General features: G+C 38.5%; 1 protein-coding gene across 4 annotated transcripts in view; it reads left to right on the top strand.

The window, feature by feature from the left end:
• The window catches only part of NELL1 (neural EGFL like 1), a 337,439-nt gene that overhangs the window by 230,622 nt on the left and 80,926 nt on the right, over positions 1–25,891 (top strand). For all 4 annotated transcript variants that reach the window (XM_088058095.1, XM_014260240.2, XM_088058094.1 and 1 more), the window contains exon 15: positions 22,217–22,312. In XM_088058095.1, the coding sequence (XP_087914221.1) occupies positions 22,217–22,312 (96 nt within the window). The remainder of the gene's footprint in view (positions 1–22,216; positions 22,313–25,891) is intronic.

Raw genomic sequence — 25,891 nt, forward strand, 5'->3', positions numbered from 1 at the left:
TAACCAGAAATAGCCTAGTGTAAGCCCGAGCTGGAATGCACAGACGGAGGAAGGCAGACGGAACATGATGGATTTAAGGAGCATGATTGTACAAGGTATAAGAGAAGCGGTCCCTAGGGGCCAGAATGTTAGCAAAATTTTTAAAGAATGTCAAGGAAAAGAGGAACCACCCACTGAATAGATCGAGAGATTACGGCGAAGTTTACAGATTTACTCTGAGACTGACCTGAACTCTCCTGTGGGGGAAGTTCTGTTAAAAAACACAATTCGTTGCTAAATCTTAGGAGGACATTAGGAGAAAATTAGAAAAGATCGAGGAGTGGCAAGATAAAAGCCTCCAGGAGCTCCTAAGGGAAGCTCAAAAAAGTGTACATGAAGAGAGAAGATGAGAAGCAGAAATCGCAAGCTAGAATTTTAGTAACTGCGGTAAAAGAGGTCCAGAAACAAGAACAGATGCAGGGTAAGTTTAAATCACTACCCGGGAAAGGTCGAGGTTCTCACCGGGCAGCCCCGGCCCCATGGAAAGAACCCCCTGAATGCTACTACTGTAAAAAGGTAGGACACGTTCAGCGGAATTGTAAACAAAAATTAAAAGATGAGAAAATTTTTCAGGAAGACTAGGGGTGTCAGGGGCTCTTTAATTTGGGGACCAGAACATCCAAGGAGCCCTTGATAAAGTTAAAAGTGGGACCCCAACGACAGGTGGTAAGTTTTCTTGTAGATACTGGGGCAGAGAGAAGTACCCTGCAGAAATTGCCATACGGATGTGTGGCTAGCAGAGAAAAAGTTTTTGTAATCGGTGCAAAGGGAGACCCCTTTGAAGTGCCTGTAATAAAAAATGTGGAAATAGAATCTGAAAATAAAATTTGCTTAGAGAATTTACTATTAGTAGAAGAAGCAGATTACAATTTGTTGGGGAGGGACATGATTGTCGCTTTAAGAATTAATATCGTGATTAAAATTCTGAATTGGTGGTGAAAATATTTAAGTTGACTCCTAAAAATGAGGAGAAAATAAACCCTGAAGTATAGCATTCAAAGGGAGAAGGGAGTTGAAACAAATAATTGATGACCTCCTAAACGGGGGTACTTTAGAGCCTTGCATGTCTCAACACAACACCCCCATCCTGGCTGTAAAGAAGACGGATGGCAGCTTCCGATTAGTCCAGGACCTACGAGCGGTAAACGCTAGGACCCGGACTAGATTCCCGGTGGTGGCCAACCCCTATACTTTACTAAATAGACTCACACCAGAAGATGTGTGGTATAGTGTGATTAATTTGAAAGATGCTTTTTAGACTTGCCCTCTGGATGAAAGGAGTAGAGATTATTTTGCATTTCAGTGAGAGGACCCAGATACAAACCGTAAGCAACAGCTAAGGTGGACGGTCCTCCCCCAGGGGTTTGTGGAGTCTCCGAACCTTTTCAGACAAGCTTTAGAACAAATGTTAACCCAATTGGCTCTTGAAGACAGGACAAAGCTTTCGCAGTATGTAGATGACTTGCTAATAGCTGGACCGACTGAAGAGAGTGTGAAGAAAAGCACGATTGCCTTGTTAAACTTTCTAAGAAAGAAAAGTTTGAAAGTATCAAAATCCAAGCTGCAATTCACAGAGCCTGAAATAAAAAATAAAATACCTCAGACATTGGATATCTCAAGGAAAAAATTAGACCCGGAGAGGGTAGCAGGCATCCTTGCATTGCCTGCACCAAAAACAAAAAGGCAAATTAGACAAATTCTAGGGCTCTTGGGATATTGCAGGCAGTGGATTGAGGGTTTCAGTGAAAAAGTAAAGTTTTTGTATGAAAGATTAAACACTGACAGGCTGAAGTAGACTGAACAGGATGAGTCTAATTTCCAGAAATTAAAAACTGTTCTTATGACTGCCCCGGTACTAACTTTACCAGATACGAATAAAGAATTCCAGTTGTTCGTGAATGTGAGTAAACAAACAACACAGGGAGTCCTGACTCAGGAATGGGCAGACAAAGGGAAGCCTATAGGCTTCAAAGATCTTAGATCCAATCAGTCGGGGTTAGCCTACGTGTTTACCAGCAATTGTAACAGTAGCTCTGTTAATAGGAGAAGCAAGGAAAATAACTTTTCCTCCCCTGGTAGTTTACACTCCCCACGATGTAAAAAACATATTGCAGCAAAAAGCAGAGAAGTGGCTGACTGATTCCAGGCTTCTAAAATATGAAGCCATCTTAATCAGCTCACCCGGTTTAGAATTGAAAACCACTGCACAAAAATCCTGCTCAGTTTCTATTCAGAAAAATTAGTACATGATTGTTCTAAAATCGTAGAGCTGCAGACCAGATAAGTTACATCAACGCAAACTGTGATTGTTTTCCATTTATACATTTTAAATGTGCTTATTGTAAACAAATTTGAGTAACCCACTGTTGAGGAGAGTACAAACCTAAGAGACTGTGTACCAATTGTCTGACTAAAGAACAGGAGCTGACTAGCCGTTTCTTAATACTTGTCACCTGGGCGGAGTTTTTAGAACTTAACTCTCCTGAGTGGTACCTGCTTTTTCAAAAGGGGATTAGAGGTAAACTAGACTCCAAAGCAAAAACTTTAAAAATTGAGTGCCAAAAGACAGTCAAAGTACCGAGCAGGACAGACACAATTAAGTCGTCTCGGTGGGCTGCTTTCAAGAGAAGGTACGCCATAAGGACTACAAAGGCCCCTGAAGAATATCCTTGCTGCCGAGAAGATAGTAATCCCCGTCGTATATTTCTATACGGGCGAAGGGCAAGGCAGAGGGATACACCGGTGGGGAATCCTGACTGTCCTGAGTCTAGCCGTGTGCTTAGCCGAGAGAATGATTCCCGAAGTACCTCCGGGGGAGCGTCTCCTGGGGAAGTGTGAGCAGTGTCAAACTGCCACAGATACCAGACGAATAGTTAACTACTGTCCTCCGGAACGTTGTTTGTCTAACAGCACTCAGTATAATCTTTGTGAATTAAAGGGGAAGGTCTAGTGTTACCACTCAGGGGCAAGGTTTAAGGACGGGCAGTCTAAAACTCCTATAAGAAAAAAAAAAAAAAAAAAAAATGGAATTCAATCCTACAAGCCTCCTGGTGGGACCAGATATTCGGGCAAGGGGCTTGGTGGAAGAAGCTAGTATTTTTCATCACTTGTTCAGTTGCCGGAATCATTTTCCTTCCCTGCTTAATTCCTTGCTTCATCAGACTAATTCACTCTGTTGTGCAAGGAATGCAGATTGCCACACTTCCAATCGATCCTGAGAAAGCACAAGGGAGACCTACTCCTCTCTCTAAACTAATGAAATTAGAGGAGGAAAAGGAAAACGAAAACGCGATGAAAGCCTTAAAGAATTTTGAAAATAAACATAACCTGGCACAAACATATAGTGAGAATTCGTTAACAGACTGGGAAGAAAATGAATGTGAGTAAAAAAAAATTATAGTCCTCCCCTGCAGAATTGGATGAAATAACACGAATTTTTAATGTAATGGATTATTAGGCGGGGGACTGTGAGAAATGAACTTGTAAAAATTCGTAGAAATCTAAATAAATGTATATGATATAAAATATAAAGTACAGTATGGCACACAAGCCCTTCCCAGATCTAGCCACGAATTCCCACTCAAAGGATAACGATCCTAGCCGGCGCCCATCAACGAAAAAGAATAGACAGGACAAGGCTCATCAAGCTGACAGGGACAGGCTCGGTGCCCATCAACGGGAAAGAATAGACAGGACACGAAACATCAAGCCAACAAGGAGAGGCTCCAACGAGATACTCATCACCGGACCTGAACACCCCGCCTTGCAGGCTACCGTTGGGGGAAGCCATCAGGTAGACAAAAGGAAAAATCCAGCCGAGATATCCATCAGCTCCAACCCGGATCCAACCATCCCATCCAGATGGCCTGAACCACAATGAAATCAAGAACCACCCAGAACTTCTTTACATATGAGGAGACTCGGTCCGGACGTCCATTTAACTCTATTCTCCAACGCCAGGAAATCAATTCATACGACAATCAAGGACCGTTGATGAATGGTGCCTGCCTGGAATTTGGCCTCAAGGCTAAAAATCCCTATAAAAACCCCAGACAGTCTACCCTCCTTCGTGGATTTGGGAACACCTATACCTTTGGGTATAGACCCCTGTCCACCCAGCGCTGCGCTGTTTGTTTTATTGTGGTTTTTCCTCATTGTTTATTTTTTTTATAGAAATTGTTTTATAATAAATTGTTTTTATTTAACCCAAATCTGCCTTTGCATTTATAACAATGTACATCTTACTGTGACTTTGGTTCCTTTTCCAATGATAACAGCTTTCTTTTAATTTCTACAGTTTTAGGTGGTGAAAGCTAGTTCTTCCCTTTATGGGATTCTTCTGTCTTTTGAACTCAGCAGGCATTTCTCTTGATTTTTTTTAAAATTTAAATATGAAAAGATGTGGCCAGAATTCTGGTGTAGACAGCAGTATTCCCTTTTTCTGGTGATTTGTTGTCAATGAGATTTACATCAAGGGGTACTAGATTTTTCTGTGTGTTTTTTCAGTTTCTCACTTACACATCCCAACTGTTTTGTTTCATTTATTTTCTTCTTCCACTGCTCCATTTTACTTTCTTTGTGTTTTTTTCCTGGAACTTCTGGAAGAGAAAGATAAAATTCATCTGTCCCTTGTCTCACATGGCGTTTGAGCAAAGCTCCAAGTTTCCTGCGGGTGATTGTCCCTCCTCTTGAAGCCTAGCTGGTATTCCTTAACTCTGGCACTCTTTAGAAATATATCAAGAGATGTTAGAGGCCCCTTGGCTGCTTGTCCTTTGGATCTGGGGTGCTTTATCCTCTCTCATCTTATTTAGTGTGTGCTTACCAAGCAGTGCTCTCTTCAACCCCATCCATTTCCACACCTTCCAGTGATGATGGACCCTTTTCAGCAACAGAGAAGGAAGGTGGAATCAGTGCTTTGCTGCCAGCCAAGGACTTCAACAACCCATTTATATAGAGGAGAATCCTTCTAATGAGGATTGTTTTCTTTCTGTTCTTTTAGATGTTTTCTTGCTTTTGTGTGCAATAACTGCCTATCTGCAAAATAAGCTAGCAGATTTTGTATTTGAGATAAAGGTTTAGATTGAATTTGCAGCTCACATGCTCTCCTGATATTATCATTACTTATCTGTAGTTATGGTTTTAATATGAACTGGCAGCAGCTTTTACAGACAGGCTGGATTTCATAGAAACCTAACTTAAAATGCACAGAATGAGAAAAATGCCTCTCTTGAAAGGCTCCTGCTGAGCTGATAACAGTCTACAGGAAGACATCTATTTAAACAGAAATAAAGAAATATCAGAAATAGCCTTAGGTTGTTCAGATCTTATTTTCAGCTTTGTTAAGCTATTTTCAGCGTTATTAATGCTGTGTTTAATTTTTCCAGCATTTCCAACCCCCTTAATTTAGTTTGCACTGCATTTGAATCAATTAGTACACTTGATGATGCACTATTTGCCTCTGCCTATTTAAAACAAGTGAAACAACAGGATGGATTTTCAGTACATTAAAGAAACTGGAGTTCCTCTAAAGACTTGATTATTCCAAATGGCAAATCTCAGAGGCTGGCTGTAATATATGTTGGTATAATCTGCATTTTCTTGTACACATATAAAATCAAGTATAAAAGAATTTTTTATGTAAAAAAGAAAAAAACACACAAGCAACTTGAGATTGCAAAAGCAGCTGCTGGAAATCCAGGAATTTGCATGAGAACGACCCAGCAGTTAAGATGACACTGAGAAGAGGTGGGTCCATCCAAGCAAGATAAGTGCTCTAACAACCCAGTGATTAATGCCTGATACCTACCTGATCTGATTCTCCCGGACCATGCATCTCAGTGTCAGTTTCTCCAAAAAAACTACTCACACTCCCTCTCCTTCTGAGAAAAAAACTCACCACTGTTGCCGCTGGTGCTGAATAGATCACACGGACACAGCTCGAGGTGTGGTGAAAGGAAGCAAGAGTTTATTTTTCCTCCCAGGATTTATAGGTTTCTGACCACGGCCAGGGATTGGATGGTCAGGATAACACTTTCCCACTGCACTGGCCATGAGAAATGTCCATCACAATATGTGTAACAGAAGGAATGTATACCTATCTCTATGTTTACAGTTACTGTCCTGGGAAAGTCTTACAAAACTATGTCAGCAAGCTCAGAAGCTGAGTTTTCAGGGTGACACACCACGATTCTATGTCTCAAAGCCTGCTTCCTGAAAAAAACAGTCAAATTTCATCTCCTTCTCAGAAAACTCATCAGCAGTCCAGCAGCGGAAATATAAATATGTAACAACACAAGAAAAAGAAAGAAACTGAAGCTACATAGCCTCAAACTGAAAAAACGGTATAAAACACAGCTCTCCAGAAGACAGGCTGTGAACTTGGGGGAATCAGTGCGATAGAGGCTAGTTCAGAGTTCACCCAGTGCCAATCCCGGGCTTGACACTGACTGTGATTGTGGTTGTTTCCATAATTTGATTTTACAAATTTTTCAATAAAATCCTTATTGATGAAATTTGGCTGATTTTATTTATAACACTGGCCAGGTGGAAACAAAAATTCTATGTTTGGTAGCTGTTCTGTGCGCTTATTTCCTCACCCCAGAGACTTTTCAAACTGATTCTTCTACTAACATCTTGGCTTCAGGATTTCTTCCCCCTCAACATGGATATTCTCATGAAGATTGTTACCCACAAGTTAGCAGTAATAGAGGTAGAGCCTCTATTCAGAAAAAAAAATAAAGAAAAAAAAAAGGGAAAACCCTTTTCAGTACTGCAAGGATTTAGAGAGACTTCCCAATGTGATGGCAATGCTCTTAGAAACCAGTTGAGATCACATTCAGGTTTCCTTACGTCACTGGGCATATTTACTTTTTTTCTTGGAGACTAAAACACCCAGGGGTTAGGACAGTAGAGAAGGCAACCTCTCTGAACCTGACCTGCATGATCTTACTCAGCGCATAATCAAGGTGCTCATATGTTAAATTTACACTTCATTGGATCTCTGTGCCCTAGTGTATGGCATTGTTTTTGTTGTTATTGGTGTTGGTGGGGTTGTTTTTTTTGGTGTTTTTGTTAGGGAAGTATTTGTTATAATAAGCAAAGGTAAAACATTAACTTCATTGCAACACTCTTCTAATACAACTGGGTATATTTAATATTGTTTTAGGTCACATTATCAACTGTTCCTGCCCTCTGCTCAAAAGTATTGGCAGCACCAAATTGTAGTTACTAATGTAAAGCAATGCTTTACAGCTACAGGTTTTGCTGTATTTTTTTTTTTTTATTGCTACAGGTTTATTTGGCACAAACATGTTAGTGAAGCACCAAGGTTCAATATATGAATTTTATATTCTAGAGAATACATTGAAATGTTTCAGCTTGGAGACACTACCTCTATTTTTCTTTGTGTTAAAATTATTTGGGGGGCTGTTTTGTTATTTCCTTGTGAGGTTTTGCTTTTTCATGAATGAACAGTATAATTTTCCATCAATGCTTTGACTATTTGCTGTTCCCAAAGGATACCTTGTTGTTTTGTCTTGCTCCTGGTCTATCACAACATTTTTAGCTTGACTCAGATTTCTTAGAAGTTTGCACATGGCAAATCTTGTAATCTCATTTGGTTTAGCTCTGAGAAACATTCCCATTTCACTGAAGTACCTCCTCAGTGGCACAATAGAGGTAGATCTAAGTCACTGTAGAAGTTGTATTGTGATGCTAGATTTGTTGATTTATTTAACAGTAACAAAATACAATAGGTGAATGACCTAGGCTAAATTACCTTGAGTTTCTAACTGATACAAAAGTATCTTATTCCTTTATGTGTCTTTTGGAAACAACAAAAATAAATTAATTCTTAAGTATCTTCATTCAGCTGCTAAATGTCTTAAATGTGTCTTTAAATACCCTGATACTGGTCAATTGAGTAAATGGGGTTATGGACCCTGAAAAAGCCGAGCTTTTTCATGGAAATAGCAAAATCCCAGTATTTCTTGTATCTGACACTCCACTGTAAGAATTTCAGTCTTTATCTTGCCCTATAGCTTTTGTTTGGCCAACCCCCTGGAACTTGAGAATTATTGTGCTGGCTAATGTGCCATATAGACCACAATTTAAAAAGTTTATTTTAGATGGATGTAATAGTCTGTGGCAGTACACTGCAGGGCAGACTGAGGAATCTTGCCCTGTTACTGACACTATTTTGTGGTTAGATGACTTCAAACTCTGGATTACTTTCAGAAGTACAAGCCTGTCAGGCTGTTTGCTCCCATGCAGCAGATTTCTCTCTCTGTATAGGTTTGGTGCTGCTGCCCATTATTTTCTTCAAGCCCATTTGGTGGCTGTACAATTATCAGATTTCTGGTCTGATAATAAAATGTCAATTCCTGAAATGTTGACGTGTTGGCTGCAGTGCACAGCACTTTAAAATTACAGTAATTTTAACTAGAAGCTTGCTTTCTGTCCAGTATATATTTTTATTTCAAGTTTTCTGTTTACACAGCAACAGGACATCTTAATCTGGTGCTATCCAGCAGCAATAGTTTTGTTTGCTATTAATGACAGATTATGTACACTGTAAGTGATCTATTTTCTTTTGGCTATGCAGTATTATTATTAGTGTAGAACACACCTGGTAATTCTACTGGGAGATTTTTTGGAAAAAAAAAAAGAAAACATCAACAACATAACAGTAGTGTGAACAAAATTTCACAGAGTTATTCAGAGACTTATATTTTCCCCACAATTTGACTTGTTTTGTCAGTGTACATTAGAAATGACTACTTGAGTGCTGCTCAGTGAAACCATATACTTTTTTTTTTTAAAGTCAAATCTTACTTAACTCAAAAAGTGTCTTTAAACAGAAATTACTTCTATATGTAGCCACTTGTGTGAGAACACTGTAAGTTTAAGATCTCAGGAATGATTTTTTTTTTCACTAGAATGGAGAGGAAGATACTTGAAAAGTACCTTTAGTCTGCTGGAATTTGTATTAGTGAAACAACACATGACTTAAGTATTTGTGGTGCTTTGCTTTTATTTTCTACCTGATATTATTAGGCATATTATTAACTTTACACTTGTGTTGCTGGAAACAGAATCACAGAATGGACAGGATTGAAAGGGACCACAGTGTATTATCTGTTCCAGCCTCTCTGCTCAAGCAGTGTCATCCCAGAGCATATGACACAGGATTGGAAACTGGTAGTGCTTGATTATCTCCACTGAGGGAGACTCCACACACTCTGGGTATCTGTTCCAATATACAGTCACCTGCACAGTAAAGTTGTTCATCATATTCATGTGGAACTTCTATGCATCAGTTTCTGCCCACTGCCTCTCATCTCACTGCCTGGCACCACTGGGCAGATGGAGCCTGGTCTAGCTTCTGACATCTCCCTGCATTGACAGGTTCCCCTCTCAAGTCAGCTCTTCTCAAGGCTGAACAGGCCCAGCTCCCTTGGCCTTTCCTCCTTAGAGAGATGCTCCATCTCTTTGTCATCTTTGTTAGTCTCCACTGGACCCACTCCAGGAGCTCGGTGTCTCTCCTGTGCTGTGGAGCCCAGAACAGGACACAGCACTCCAGATATGCTTCACCAGGGCTGAGCAGAGGGGCAGGATCACCAACCTCGACCTGCTGGCAATGGTCTCCCTAAACCATTGCAGGATACCATTGGCCTCCTTGGCCACAGGGCACTGCTGGATCTTGGACAGTTTTTTTTCCATTGGGATGCTCAAGTTCTTCTCTACAGGGCTGCTTTACAGCAGGTCAGATGTGTATCTTTGAAATAAACACTAACGTTTTCAAAATAAGCAAAATTGTTCTATCTGATATATGTATGGAGATACATACATACATATATCTCATTCTTGGCTTGAGTAGTATGCTTTGGTGTTAAACAAACTGTCATGTAGAATAATGCTTAGTGTACGCTGATTTCGAATAAAGCACATGAAGACGAGGTACTGAATGAGAGAATATACTTTCTGATTATTTTATTGAATTATGACATGGCATCGCTTTATTTCTTATACCTGATGAGTGACATTTTCATATAAACAAGAGTATCAAAACAATATGCCAATGCATTGCAAAGTACATTCTCATTTACCATAGTTTATACTTGATAGATAAAATAAACATGACCTGAATGAAGCAGTTTCCTTTCTAGTCCAGATCCTGGTTGCTCAAGGTGCTGAAATATTTGACATGCCTTTGCATCAAAACTTCAAACTAATAATTTTAATTTTGTCTTCAGATATTTCTTTTGTTGCTGTTTATGCTTGAACCCGAGTATTTCACTAAAGTTAATTCTCACAGAAGTCACTCCTATTATTTGTGACTTATTTCAAAGAATACACATTTTGTGGAGCTCATTTGCTTGTTCTTTTAAGAGGATACTTGCAGATTCAAGTAATATGTTTTTGGAAACTATTTTTAGAAGATTTAGTAAAGCCACTCACTGGATCACAAGATCCAGTAAGTAAGCTGCATCATTGGGCAGGACTAGGGGAGCTTAAATTTGTTGTTTATAAAGTCAGGTGCTCATCATCTGCCAGAGCTGCTGTTTGCAGAAAGTCTCAGTATGAGGATATTGAGAACAGAAACATGCATGTACAGATATTCAGAAACTTCACTCTCCTTTGCCAAAGCAAATCACAAAGCAGGCAACTGAAAAAAGCTGACAATCAAACAAATCTTACATTATTTCATATCACAACTTATATAGGGAAGAATTTCCCCAAATCATGTCATATAGCTGTCTCTTTGTCTTCTTCCAGATCACTTCTTGAGCCTTATTGTTTGTAGCATGTCTGCAGGATCTGTACTGTGTGGTTCTGGTGGTTCCTCAGTCATTCATCTCAACTGTGAAACATATGCACATGGTTTTCCTTGAATTAATTACGAAATATTGAAATTATATTTCTCCATTCTAAAATCTTCCAATGGAGAGCAAAATCTAATTTTTTGGACAGGACACAATTAAACGGGATGTTTAATCTTGATTTGGGAAGGGGACTAACCTCTGACAAGCTAAAAGGCTGAATTTAATTTTGTAGAAAATTTCTTGATACTGCACTTTTAAAAAATTATTTATTTTAGCTATCTCTTATCTATAAACAGTCTTGTCATTCTTGTTCACTTTAGAATGCATAGCTGGGCCACTTTGTGTGCATAATCACAAAATGTATATTAGAATATATATGGTATGCATGTGATCAAATCTCTTAAGAGCAGTCAAAACTAAATTTGTTTTTATTCAGGGAAGCAGGATGTTAGGAGGAACTAGCTAGTTCCCCACACAGCATTTATGGATATGAAGCAGTTTAGTCATGATATTAGGGAACCGATACATCTGCTAGGAGAAATGCATTTTATGCACCATAAAATTAAATGCTGCATTGCCAAGAAATATAGGAAGTATTCTGATGGTCTGTTTTTGCAATCTAAACATTGTAATGAGATACCCTAAGAAGGTGGAACTGGAATCTGTTTTGAAATCGTATTCCATTAGGAATGCACACAGTATTTTATGGAAGCTGTCTTTTATGATGCTTTATTTTTTCTACACTGAAACTAAACTGTGCACCATTAGCAGACTAATGCATAAGAAAGGTATTTCAAATTTATGTTGAACTGTATCATCCTAAATGAATCCAAAATACTAAAAAATATAGGCAGCATCTGTCCCCTGGTGCTCCTGAAGGTCTGTTACCAGTTTGGGCAGCAAACACTATCTGGAGTGTTTTGCATATGTTAGGAAAGAAGATTTTGGCCAGACACTCCAAGCTTTGAGTACTGTGCTTCTGGAAAGTTCCAGCACCTCTGATAGAATCATAAAATTTTAAGGTTGGAAAAGACTTGCAAGATCCTTGAGTCCAACTGTTCACCCAGCACTATCTCATCACTAAACCATGTCCCCATGTCCTTTAAATACTTCCAGGGATAGTGACTGCACCACTGCCCTGGGCAGCCTCTTGCAATGCTTGACAACCCTTTTTGTGAAGAAATTTTTCCCTGTATATCCAATCTAAAGGCACGCTAGAGCTAGTTGTAGGGATTTCTCATAACTTCAGTTAGGTGCAAGAAATTATGCTGGAGCCTATATGGCAAAAAAGAGAGTGCACTGATGCAGAATCACTGAAGTCAGATTGGTGACCAAGGTGTCACTACTCTGTAGAAAGCAACCAAGGATCTGTATATCATTTTCTTTTTGGTTTGCCATTCCCTAACATGTTACTACTGAGTTCTCTAGAGAAAATACAATTAGAGACAGGGAATAGGTAGCAAAATCAAGTCGATGTTATGCATGTTTTCTAGATATCAGCTGAAATACTTCCATGATTACATGTGCATGCAAAGACACAAGTCAGCAGTATGGTTTTATAAGTAGTGACAGTGATGTACTCCTTCGAGTCTTGTAGCTCAAACAATTTAGAGGGTAAATTCTTAGCCACTTCGTAAATTGGTATAGATTACTAATTGACGCTAGCAGAGAGGGTGGCCCCCTGGGTTTCTGAAATGCTCTTGGCTCATTCAAAGATTATACACACAAAGATTATATTTGCTTTTCTGTTCTTACTTGTTAAATGCATTCTTTATTAAATTATATTTCTGTAGTTAACTCTGTTCTGTAGAAGTTCCTGGCAGGTTCAGGCTCTTAATGCATCTTCCTCACTTGGGGGTTTTAAGGCTTAATTGTTCATAATGTATAAAAGCTTGAGATGAAAGGATTTATTTAAAGGCAACATATTATGATGATTAAAAAGCTGATGGTGATGTGTATAAAACCTGCTGTCACACCAGCTTGAGTGAAAGCAATCTGCTTTTAGACTGAAATTTCTCTGGAATGGTAAGAACCAGTATCACTTTTCAGGGTTTCTTTTATCCTTATTGAAAAACCTGGTGTCTCTTTGAGAAAGCAAAATACTGAAGTTTGGTCTCTTTTGTAGTGAATAAAACTAATTTGGTAAGTTTATCTCAGGTAAATCCTGAGATTGAGATGAACATGTCTTTTGTCATGGGGAAAATTAAACTATTTGATAAAAATACACTTTTTTATTTTTTTAGAATAATCTGCTACTGTGGTAATATTTCAGCTACAGAAAAGGTTTATCATTTAAAGTGCATGTAATAACTGAGATTGTCTCCAATTAATAGTTATTTGCATTCTCTTTTGATTCATCAACTGCAAAAGTCAGAAGAGACGTAGGATGCAAAAATTATGCAGACCTACAGGAGAGAATTCATTATTTAGTGTGGTATGTTTTAGCACTGTGTTTGAATCTGTCTTCCTCCATGTGGTGGTTTCACATTGACTGATAATTGGGGAAGAAGTAAGAAACCACCCATGGAAGTGATTTCTCTGAGAGAAGCTGCTGGGAGCTTCCTCTGTGCCTGGAAAAGGCCAACAGCTGGCTAATTCTGAGAAATTACAACATTTTGAACCATTTAGAAATTAGATCTGCCTCTGTGAGATCCACATTTTAAAAACAGCAAGCCTGGGAACTCTCTCTTGGCTTCCGGCCTCAGAAGGTAACTGAGCTCTGGTGGGGCCAGCCCTGCTCCCCCATGGCCTGTGTGGCCTGGGAGGGGGCCGGGCTGGACCCCAGTGAATCCCAGGCAGGGTATGGAGGCTGTGGGGATCCAGCCCCAGGCTGGGCTGGGCCACGGCTGCTGACATCTTGCTGACACAAAACCCCCTGGCCCGCACAGACGGCTCCAGGCCGAGCTGGGCCCGCCCGCCCCCCAGCAGCTGCTGGGTAGAGGGAGGGGCCCAGTGCGGCCTGAAATCCAACATCGTGACTGCTGTGGCCGCTGCCCACATCTGCAGTGCACAGATGAGACCTGCAGACCACAAGTCTCCCCACGGCTGAGAAAAAAGGATAAAGTGAGGACACGTAGAATACAACGTGAAGACACCAAGATCAGTAAAGAAAGAGTAAATCCCTAGATGGAAGGTGAATGAGGAAATGCCTTAGTGTTGGGCTGAAACATTCTTTTGATACGGCCATGGAGATGGACAATGATACACTGAAATATCCCCTTTAATTCATGAGAGAGTATGGGGGGATGACATATTCAAACTGTAGATGTGAGCAGAGGCATCCATTAAGGAAACCAAGCAGATGCTGGAATAGCTGTGATCCCATGAAAAGCTTGAACAGCGAGACAGAGAGATGAGAGTGATGAAGACCCTTTGCCCCCAGGGAGAGAAGTTCCTGGAGATGATCATAGAGACACATGAAGAGAACCTTTGCCTTTGACCAACTCATCCTTAAAATAATACCCCATGAGTTCATGGCCCATGGACACACCTCTAGGAGGGCTGTGAAAATGGGAGAAATTTCACAATGGCAGAACTTTTCTGCCATAGGCAGCTGCTATTTGTGGAAATGAAATGCCATAAGAGAACTGTTTCTTGTGGGGAAGTCTCCATGGCGTGGCAAGAGAAAACAGCTGATGAAAGACTATAGTATAGTTGGTACTGCTTTACCATCCCAAGTTTTGTCTCTACGTTGGGTAAGGAAAGAAGTTGGGCAGGGGGAGGGAAAGTGTTCCAGAGGTTTTATTCTGATTCTCCTTATTCTTTTAATTCTATTAATACAATTTCTTTATACCTTTTAAGCCTGTTTTGCCCTTCTCCTAATCCATATCTCATAACAAGAAATGAGTAAGTGCCCTGGTGATTTTAGCCAGCGCTAAACCCACGACATTATTTGGTGCATTGACCAGCACCAAACTGGCGAATCTAAACCACTACACTCCGCCACTCCCACCCCTCCTCATTGTTATTCTTTCTTTCCCTTATATAAAGTTGATCTGAACTGAGACAGAGTGCCCTGGGGCATTACTTATGGGATCCAAGGCTTTTCATCCCTTGACTGCCTTCTTGGCAGCATCTTTAGTGAATTCAGAGCTCTATCTGTTAGAGACTGTAAGGTAAGGTAGATCTGTAAATTGAGATTAACTGTTAATTCTGTTCCTTAATGGGGAAATGTCTGTATCTAACATGGCATCTCTCCTGATAAAGGAGTGAGGGCTGCAGGGTATTGTGGGGGAGCTCTGAAAGTTTCACCTACTTAAGTCCTTCCTGTTGTGTAAGCAGAGGACTCTGATCTCTGGAACTGACAATTCCTGTCTTTCTGGTGTTGGTCAATAGAATGTGATCCAGTTTTGAAAAAGGAATTTTTTTTTTTTAGTGGAGTATATTGGCAGAATGGGTGACATTTGAAAGGTTATGAAAAAGCCCATTAGAGAAGGTTTTCAGAGACACCACTATAGCTGTTATTTGTAGCATAATACTAAGACAATTAGAGAGAACACCTGAATTTTAGTATGCTTGTATAAAAAGAAACTGCTCAAGGTCTCTTAATGTCTTTGTAAATTATTTGTAAATTACTTGTCTTTACACATGCCTGATCCAGACCTGAAAGTCCCATTGCCCATTTATTTCCCATTTTCATCTAATTCCTCAAATTAATGTCACTTTCAGATAGTTAAATGCTATCAATATTTCTTGGTTTGCTATTGCATATTTCATGCAGCTGTCAAAACAAGGGATTGTTTTTCAGATTCAATTTTGTTTACAATAAGGCATGAGCAGCCTTAAAAAAAATTGCTGAATTTGAGACTTTAGAGGCTATGATTGCACACAGTTAACATCCTCACTTCCAGCCATGACTGAAAATGCTTTCTTAAAGTTTTTCTACAATTTCAAAAGATAGTTTTTCCATATAGAGAATTACCTCAATACAATGTTTTATTGAAATTGTAGGCAGTTTTGTTACAGCTTATTGAACATTCTGGTGTTTTTCATAGCACGCAGTTACTTGTGGGTACTTGGATAGATTTTTTTTTAGCAATATAGAGTAAATCTCTCACACTGAGACAGAATGTTTCTCATTGGTAACCAGGCTTGTGTTTTATTGGCAAGGATGCCTGTCAGTGCTACAAGGCAAGGCAAGAAGAATAAATTAAAAATATATACCTGTTACATTATGGGTAATCTAGCTATTCTTTCGCTGAATGTGTCTACAGAATATGCTTATATGGATTGGAACACTAGGATGAGAGATCTGTAATATGTATGTTGTTGGAAAATTATTTTTATGTTGTCATATATTCCATATACAGTACTATGGCCAAGCAGATCTCAGATTGCGTGTGCTGTTATTGAATTCAGTTTTTTTTCATTGAGTTCAGTGAGATTTGAAGTAAGGTCTTTACAGAGTTGTGGTAATAGATCAGGCAAGAGAAAATGCTTTTGTTGTGCTTCTGGAACATACTTCCTTATCCTTAATTTAGGATTGATTAAGCATTTCTAAATGAAATTCTAATTTAGAAATCTACTGATTTCTAAAGAAACAGTATTATGTTTGTAAATATAAATTGTTCTATACCCATTTGTTAAAACAAATAGGGAGTATAACAAGCACATTTATGTGATGCAAAGAAAAACCGCCATGTCATCTCTCAAAGTAAATTTAAGTTTGGTTTTGCTGTTTAAATTGTTGAGCTGAATTTTGAAACATGATATTGGGATGGTTTGTGGAAGAAGTATTCTTCTCTATTTTGTCATGCTTATTATTAGGTTACTAGAGAGACAGCTGCGGTTGGCTTAAAATGGTGTACTAAAAATATTGAAGAGTCTAGCCTTGAGGAAGCAGAGCAGTAAAATGGCAACAAGAATATTCATTCAGCACAGAGTTATCTGGGGATGTGAGAGATGCTTTCAAAAGCGTAATATATCACAGGACAATTTTTATTACATTGCTTTTGTCCCTTACTGCTTCTATTGATCTTTTTCAAATATATTTTTCAAAACTGTCACATATCTGTCTTCAGAGCCATAAAATAAGGTTGACATTAATAAGGGTTTTGTATATGTCATTTTATCAAGGGAGCAGAATGGACAGATTCTGTCTATTCAATATGATCTCTGAATGAATTTCATTAAATATAGCCTGTTTGTACATTAGAAAAGATTTTAGGTGAAAACGTACTAATCAGGGTGGGTAACTTTAAGTTGACCTATCAGTCAAGCAAAAAACCAAGCAAGCAGAGAATTTAGCATCATTTAACAGTAAAGAAAGGGCTCAGAGTTCAGAGCCTTCTGAGAGATATGCTCACCCTTCCAAATTCACCTAAATCTTAATTTTGCAAGTGCTGTGTGACAGAGCACTGGGAACTTGGAAAGATTCACTGCTATATCAGCTGAAATAGCCTACTGACAAACTCTAAAATATTAGTTCACTACTTCAATAAATATTATGTAGCATACAAGTGTATACATAGACACACAAACTAACACACTGTATGTGTGTATGCCTATTATATTTGACATAATTTCTTCCTGATATATTTGTTATTCTTCATAATCCTGCTAAGGACTTCTCTATTTTGCCTGTTTTTCTGTCTTTCACTGTGTGTTGCCTGCCAAATTTGAAGGAATTCCTCCATGCTTTTCTGAGTACTTTTAAAAACCCTCATCTCCTAACTTAAATTCTGAGTTCATTGATCTTTATTCAAATTTAGCTCTCATACACTTACACATTTTGTACTACCAGGATTTGGAGTTTTCACTACACTAGGTGGCAATTATGCTAATTACATTTGCAAAGTATATTTTGTATGTGAAATTTCTAGAAAAACAATTCAAGAATAATAGCTTTACAATCAGCTGATAGAAAACCTGAAATTTATAGGCTCTTCCAAAACTGAGCAACCCTCCTACATACCACACAAAATTCGAAGCATAAATTGGGTTGCAAGTCCCTCACAAAAGTGAGAGCTGCCCAGCTGTGAGTTTGTCTTCCACTCTCAGATGTGTTTGCATCCTGTCTGCCAGACCTGACCCACACTCCCCTTCTTGCTTCAACTTGTTGGAAGAAAATTTTCCAGGACCATTCTTCTGCCCAAAGTTCATTCCTGCCAGATTTGTCCTTCTCTGACTCCAGCCAGCTGTAAAAGGACTCCAGTGGCATTTGACAGACTGTGTGTGATATAAGTCGCACCCTGTGTCCAATGGATGTAGTTCATTGAACCAAAAAGAGTTTTGTACTTTTATAGATGATAGTGTCACACTTGAATACAGAGAAGAAGAGCAGAGCCTCTACTGCTCATTTATTTTACTTGCATGCTTTCTCTTCACTTTCTCAGCTGCCCTCAACCCACCTGAGCAACTGGTTTCATCTGATTATTCTGGTATTTGGCTTACATAGTTGGATTGTTACCAACTGCACCCCTGTGTGTACTTGTCTGAGTAAATCCAATCAGCCGATGAAATTGTGGTCCTTCAATCATTTGATTATCAAATTCCTTGTATAGTTACACTAGCCCATCTCTCTTCCAACACTGCATATTTTTGTTTACCCAGGCAGTCTGTGCCTGACCCCTTCCTTGCCCTTCCTGAATGTCCATTTTTTTTACTTCACAGGCATTTAGTATATAAAAAAATAAAATATATTATTTATTTGGGAAGGTGACCTTTGTATCTCTTCAGTCAAGTAATATTCCATTAAATTTGTAGGGTTATTATTTGGGTTTATTTCTTTTTTTTTTACTAAAACAATTTTATATATTCAAGTATAAATGTTTTGTAATATCTACTGTACTACACTTGAAAGTGAGAAGTATTTGCTCGACTTGAGGGTTCCATGCTGCAGTATCTGCTTTCCTATGGTAGCCCAGTGAAGTAGAGTACTGTGCTGCCATACAAAAGCCAGAATAATGCAGCCTGTGCATGTCCAGGAGCATGGTGCTTTCATGCTGCTCTTTGTGGAGCTCTGCAGTGAGACTCACCCGCCCCTCCAACATCATCACAAAAATGATGTATCTGCAGACCTTTATTTTTGGCTGTTTTTGTTCTACACAGATGCATCATCAAAGGGGATGTACATCAGAAATAAAATCCCTCCTCTGCAGAGAAATTATGTCTATTTAGGAAAGGTCTTTATATAATAAAGGCTTTTATTTTGGAGGAAGAAATCTGTTGGCATTAGAGAGATCTGTTGACTTTGGCAGAAGCCTCCTGAAATCAATAGATTGTTTCTTTTACATATAGAATACTGAATAAGCCTCTAAACAATACAAGTTTACTTGTGTAGACTTTACCCTACTGGCACCTTCACTTAATTTTCCTGATAAAATCTTTATGTTAAATTCAGTAACCCCTCTCCTTTTTTTCAAGGTTGCCAGCCTGCAAATAATTTCAGAGATAGGATCTTCTTATGGGAATATATTAGCAATATTTGATCCAGCAATGTTTTTTCTTTCTTGTTAACTTTGAGTAGGAGAGAGTCTGCAATCAACATTTATAACTGCTGGTTCTGTGGTACTGGTAATTCCATCACCCCCAAATAAGCTACTGCTTTTGAGGGGTCCAAACCACAGTGGAAATCTATATCCCAGAGATATATTTGTTATATATGACATATAACAAAGCATAAGTCCCAAAGCAAGTAGCTTCAGGAGGGCATGAGCACTCCAGTTGGTTTCCTACTCAGTTGCTGGGCTGGTCCTTGTTGGGTCCTCTTGTCCATAAGGCAGAGGTACAGAAGGGGTGTAAGGATTTTATTTAATTTCTTCTGCTGCTGCTGTAAAGGAAAAACCTCATTATTGGAAATTAATTAATTTGAGAAAACATGTAAAAAGGCTGCAGCCAGAGGCAGGACTATTAAAGAGTTGAAATAAATGAGGTCTGGTAAAATTTCTAGCAACTGAAACTGTATATTGAAATGTAATTCAAACCTATTTTAGAGGTATTGAGCATTTTTATTATTCAGGGGAGTGCTATCAGTACTGCATGTAGTACTGTGAGATTATTTTTTAGCAGTTAAGGACAGTAGCCTTTAGCCTGATTTTTTAACTGTGTCTGAGATTTGTGGGTTTGATGTTCTATTTCCTGCAAGCCTTTACAATGCAGGAATGAGATGGTTTGTACAAGAACCATCTGGGAATCAGCAGGATAATTCTGGCACTCTTCCTTGGGTGTGGGGTTTTTTCCTCTTGCATAAAAATGCAAGAATGAACCACATCCCATAAATCCACCAGAGCCTGAGTGACAAAAACAAGCACAGTTAGTCTGTGTTGCGGAGGATCTTTCAGCATCTACAAAAATTGAAAAGGAGAGTTGTATTCTTTCTCCTGCAGCCATTGCTCAGCTTCTTCCTGTTTCATCCTTCAACATCTGTATAAAAAGCTGGTGCCTGGATAAATCCTGGGCAGTACAAAATCCTTTCTCACAGCAACCTGTAGTGCAGAAGTTCCTTAGGGTGTCCCTGAGCAAATATTTCGGTTGTGGGTTTTTTTTTCCCCTGTAAATTGTTAAGATGGGAGATATAAAGGATAGTAACATTTTAAATTACTTGACAAGTAAGAGCTAGCACATTTGAATATGCATATAGGAGGTGTAGTTGTAGGAAGGAATAGAAAGATAGAGGTTTGGCCCATGACAGGCATCCCAGCCTTTCTCCCAGATGTGAATGGTACACTTGGCTGTGCCTGTGGATGTTAGTCTGGCTCCTGCACTCACATAACGCATAAGTTCTAAGGGGAACCTCTTTTACATGACCAGTCCTGTCACATAATCTTTCCCCCCTACAAATCTTTTGAAGAAAATTAAAAAACACCTCACTTTTCTGACCTCCTAACAGGATTTATTGTAAGAAGCAGATTATTTCACAGTACTAAGTTGGTAGTATCCATTATGGTGGCAAAGAAAGTGCATGAGAGCTCTAACTGAAGCCTTCTTACCTACCTATCCCTATCAGCACTTATAACTTTCAGTGGACATGCATGATTGATATAGACAATAAATGTCATCTTTTTTTTCCCTTTATGAATTCTTTCAACAGCCCCAGTGTAATATGGGTTCTTTCCCAGTGTAATATGGGATATGTTAAGGATGAACTACTCACTTTTTTTGTCAATATTTTTTTTTAATTTTTGCTTTATATCTGCTCTGCCACAAATTCTGCTTCTTTTGATGTTGTGCAGAATTTTATTACTACTTCACAGAAGCCTATCTTTACTCTCAATTTCAAACCAGAAAATGCATATATGTAGAATTTAACTTATACCTTCTCTGAGAATACTGAGACTAAAGGTGAGTAAACATTCTTTCAAGAGTTCTGGAAGGAATTTTTAGAGTCTCATCATGGTTTTTGTATTCTTTGAGTTGTATTTCTTACAAGTACTTTCAGCTTTCTGCACAGTTACACTTTCTTACAAATATTTGTATGCAAAAAAAAAAAAACCAAAACTACTCTTAAACCATATTTTTCTTCTTCTCATTCAGAAATTGGCTGTTTTTAAAACAGATATATTTTAGAAGATTTCCATATGGAATGTGTGCATTGATGGGGGGGAAGTGAGACTGTGCTTACTCCACAGCACTGCCTTGCTCCAGTGGTGCTTATAATATTCTACTACAGTCTTGTCCTCTTCTCTTGTCTCTTCTCCTCCATAAAACAGTATGGTATGCTATGAATTACATATTTACAGCAAGGCAGACGTGCCTATCAATTATGTGCTTTTTTGCCTGTAAGTGCTTAACAATTGCAAAAGGATCTTTTTAATGCCTAGAACTCTATTCACTTTATTTTTCTTTTTAGTGTAGTGGAAAATAAACTTTTCCACAAAATCGTAAACATTTCTTCTGTTATGTAGCACTTTAAGCCTTTTCACAGCATTCGTAACATCTCTTTGCCAACACTCCACCTCTGATTTTAGCTTGCAGGAAACACTGTGAAAATCTGTTATTAGCTTAGATGCAGAGAGCTGCTGTTTAAATATTAATTGTGACTTCTCTCATAAGCGCAGTCAAACCCACTCAGTGACTTGTGAAGTTCAATAAATGTTGAGGGAGTGTGTCAGGGGTAGGGCCTGCTCTTAGCTGTAGCAAGGGTCCTACTCAGGTTACCAGTGCAATTTAGAAAAGTCCCCTCCCCTCACCTCCCCTCACCTCCCCAAATTCCTCCTCTCAGATTATGCTCTCCCTACAGCATAATCTGAGATTTTTCCTCTTGTCATTTTAGTGAGTTACTTCTCTTTGAGTTTGCAGGACTGTATTTTAATGTGCTAAATTTTGTTAATTGCTTAGAATTTAGATGTTTTTCTTACTATCCTACAAATATATATTTAAATAAGTATTACCCATATATTCCTTTTATCTTGCAGCATTCTGTGAAGAAGGGTGCAGATATGGTGGAACTTGTATAGCTCCTAACAAATGTCTCTGCCCTTCTGGATTCACTGGAAGTCATTGTGAGAAAGGTAAAGCTTTACTTTAAAAAAAGAAAAGCACCTTCTTTGGTAATGAGAAGTATGGTATGTGGAAGAAGTAATTCCTTTCCATTCTTTCATTCTTCTTGAAGTTTTCTCTCCAGTGAAGATATGGCTGTTCCATTTCTGCCTTTTCTGCACTGAAAATTTATCTTGTCTAAAACTTTCCATGTTGAATTTTATCAGGGATGTATCTACTTTTGTTTCTAGCATGCACTTTTAGCTAATTAGAAGTGACATGAAATGAAAAATATTTGCTCCACCAGTTTCCTGTAGTGCAAGCTCAAGGTTTCCTTTTACTTTTGCTAAATTTGTTGTGCAAATTAGACTAGAATTTATATGATTGCTTTTCACTTCAAGTTATTGAAGTATTAATATTTGATTTGTTTCAAAGTCATAGTTTTTGTAGAATCACAGCCTATTCAAAGATATCTCATTATTCATGATTAGATTCTGCCTGTTTCCAAATTTTTCTTTTTCAAAATCTGCTTCTAACAGTGTCAAACCTTTCAGTTTGTATCACAAAGAGCTGGTTCCTTGTCTACCTTAAATTAGGAGAAAGGGATCTCATCAAACTCCATATAGGACTCTTACTATTTTCTTTATTTAGCAGATTTGGAATTTTATTTTGATTTGTATTTATTGAGGTTATATATTACTTGCCTAACTCAATTATGGTTTTTTTTTTGCACTGCACATTTGTTAATAACTGTTTACACATGTATTTATTTTTGGATATGAAGTGGATTGTTAATGCAGGTTGTATGCTGTAGTATGGATGAAGTTATAATTGGTGAATTTTTTAGGAAGACAAAGAAGAAAACAGAGTAGTAACTATGACAAATTAGTGAAACCACTTGTAACCCAGAGATTGTGCAGTAACTTGTGTGTTTATTAAAGTCACTTAAGCCCAGTTGTCAATAAATCTGCTTTAAGTAGCTTCTGAAAACTGCTAAATACTTCTATAGATGTAGTCAAATTGGCGTATACTAAAAGCCCATAGTTTCCAGTTGTCAGCATTGCTTATGATTATTTAGAATGAACTAGGACATTAATATTTTCATCTCATCTAGAATAAATCTGAGTACTTAATGTTTTTTTGCCTGTAGCTTTGTTTTAAATAGAAAAACATCTCCAAAGTCTCCTGCCATTCAGCAGTAAGTACTGGCAATATCACTGGGAAGAAATGCAAGGCATTCCTACCTCAGAGCCCCACCTGTCATGGGTCCCCAGCTGCTAATCCTTCCTGCTGGTTACCCAGCATTATGTATAATTTATTCATTCCTTCCTAAAACATGTTACTCTGAGATATCAGTACCTTCAGAAGGATGCAAGATACTAGAGATCTGTTCTGTGTATGTGACAATATGGTACTTACTGCCAGCATTGCCCAAAGGTGCCCTGCCTACCCAGGGACTTCAGGCCAGATTTCAGCTCCTCTGCCTGTGATTCTTTCACCCAAGGATCTTAGAACATTCTTTTTTCTTATAGCTGTAAAGGGACTTTCATATCTAGAGCACAGATTTTTCTAAACTGTTGAAGTGATGGTTTAAAATTGATAAATGGAGGACATAACCATTTTTGACTCCTGTGTTTTTCATGGCTTTTGTATTGTTTTGATCTACAACAGGAGTTAGCACACCAACTAAAAGAAGCATAGCAGGTATGGTACTCTCATTATATCAAGCAATTTAGAGATAGATGTCAGAAGGTGATAGCTTCTGTGGATGAAATCTTTACAACTTGAACCAGAAGGCAGTTTTTCTTTGAAGATGTATAGAGTTTACTAGGCTACAAATCAAGATAATGATGCTAACTTGGAGAAATCTGACATACAGGCTGGTTTGAGAATGAACAGGGCATTCATGTATGAGTGTATGAGAATTTGTCACATTTTAGTTGTGTTGGAGGGTTTGAAAACTTCAGCAGATACATCATATGTCATATGCATATTTCAGTGGCTAGGTGCACAGCAGATATGTGAGAACAGCTTCAGCCTTCTGAAGGTGCATGTCCTGGCCAGACTAAATGCTCAGAGTAGAGAGGTGATGAACCACCTTTGAAGCAGGATTCCTGTTGCTTCACTGATTACCCCTAAAACATGTAGTGCTTTCAGGAACAGGAGGCAGTTCAGTAAAGGCTTTCCTCATTGTCTCATTGCACTTTGCTGCAGTTTAAGGACACCTAAGTATTCTAACCCCATGTTTGTTTGTTCTCCTGTTATCTTTCACATTAGAAATAAGCACTTTGTTTCATTTAGTATACGGTATCACTTCCTCAATCATTATGACACAGACCTAAGACAATGAAATGGTGGGGCAATGCTTCAAATCAAAGCCTAAATGTTCTTGGCAAAACCTTGTCTGGTGGAAGCTCATGGTGAAGTGAGGCGTATCAGAAGTAAAGTGATGTGTTTTGGTAATGTATTCAATCTGCCACAGTGCATTTGAAAATGTCTTTCAAACTGACAACACAGCAACTTCTTATACATTATTTGTGAGCTGAAAGGACTCATCACCAGCTAAAAAAAGTATGACCCGAATTGGCTTCAATGCAATGTAAGGGGTAAAATGAGCCAGTTATTAGAAATGTTGTTGAAGAGCAGGTGTGTTTGCTTCTGAATATGAATCATACGTTACTCATAGTTTCTGGCTGCCTGGTTGAAATTACGATATTAAGCTAATTAAAAATTCAGAGATATTTGAAAAGGGTAGGATTTATTCCAGTAATTTACTCAGGTGAAATTAAAATACACATTTAAAGCTTATGTACAGATACATAATTCAACATGCTGCTAAAAAGAATTACCTCTTTCCATTTACTTTGGTTGACATGAGAAATCATCGTAACAGTTGTGGGGCTATCTTTCCTTTTTGAAGGTGAACTGCAAATTGTTATTCACAGATACTGTCAAGTAATTCCTTTCTTCATCCATTCTTTATAATGCTGTTCCTTTAAGTGTGTGCTTGATGCTTCTAACTGGATTTTTGTAATATTTAGGATATGATTTCATCTTCAAATCACTTATTTTTTGTTCATTTTATGGTTTTTTTGGCCAGGGCTGCAATCTCTCATCTCTGTGATCATTACCTTTGATCGTATTTGACACAGTTGTGATACTTGTGTTGAAAACCTTTGCTGTTGGAATTTTTAGTAACATTTCTGTATGATTCCAGCATGATGCCTGAACTGGAGATAGACATCTGTAACTGTTTATAACACTGTGGGCTTGAACCCAGGTGCATCCTTGGCAAGGATCCCTGTTAAAGGCTTCTGAGAGACATTTTGGTGTGCAGAGATGAGTACAAATACAGTACTCTGTGAGAATTGCTGGCAGCATGAACTCAAGTGCCCAAATTTTCCATCCATCTCATCTTTTTGCAACCTTTAAAACAGAAAAACTCTAGATCATTCACTGAGCTGCTTTTTTCTGTCTGTGGTTGATCCACAGGTCAGTGGAGCTTTAATGTTGGTTTTGTGGACAGGTTCACAGTTATTCTGTATTTGTGGAGTGTTAGTCATCACTGCTACTGATGAAGTGGTGAGGATGAAATAGACAGGACAACCTAT

This window comes from Pseudopodoces humilis, chromosome 7, assembly GCF_049639895.1.
Source record: "Pseudopodoces humilis isolate 2021_Gansu_Grassland_sample_001 chromosome 7, ASM4963989v1, whole genome shotgun sequence".
Taxonomy (NCBI): domain Eukaryota; kingdom Metazoa; phylum Chordata; class Aves; order Passeriformes; family Paridae; genus Pseudopodoces; species Pseudopodoces humilis.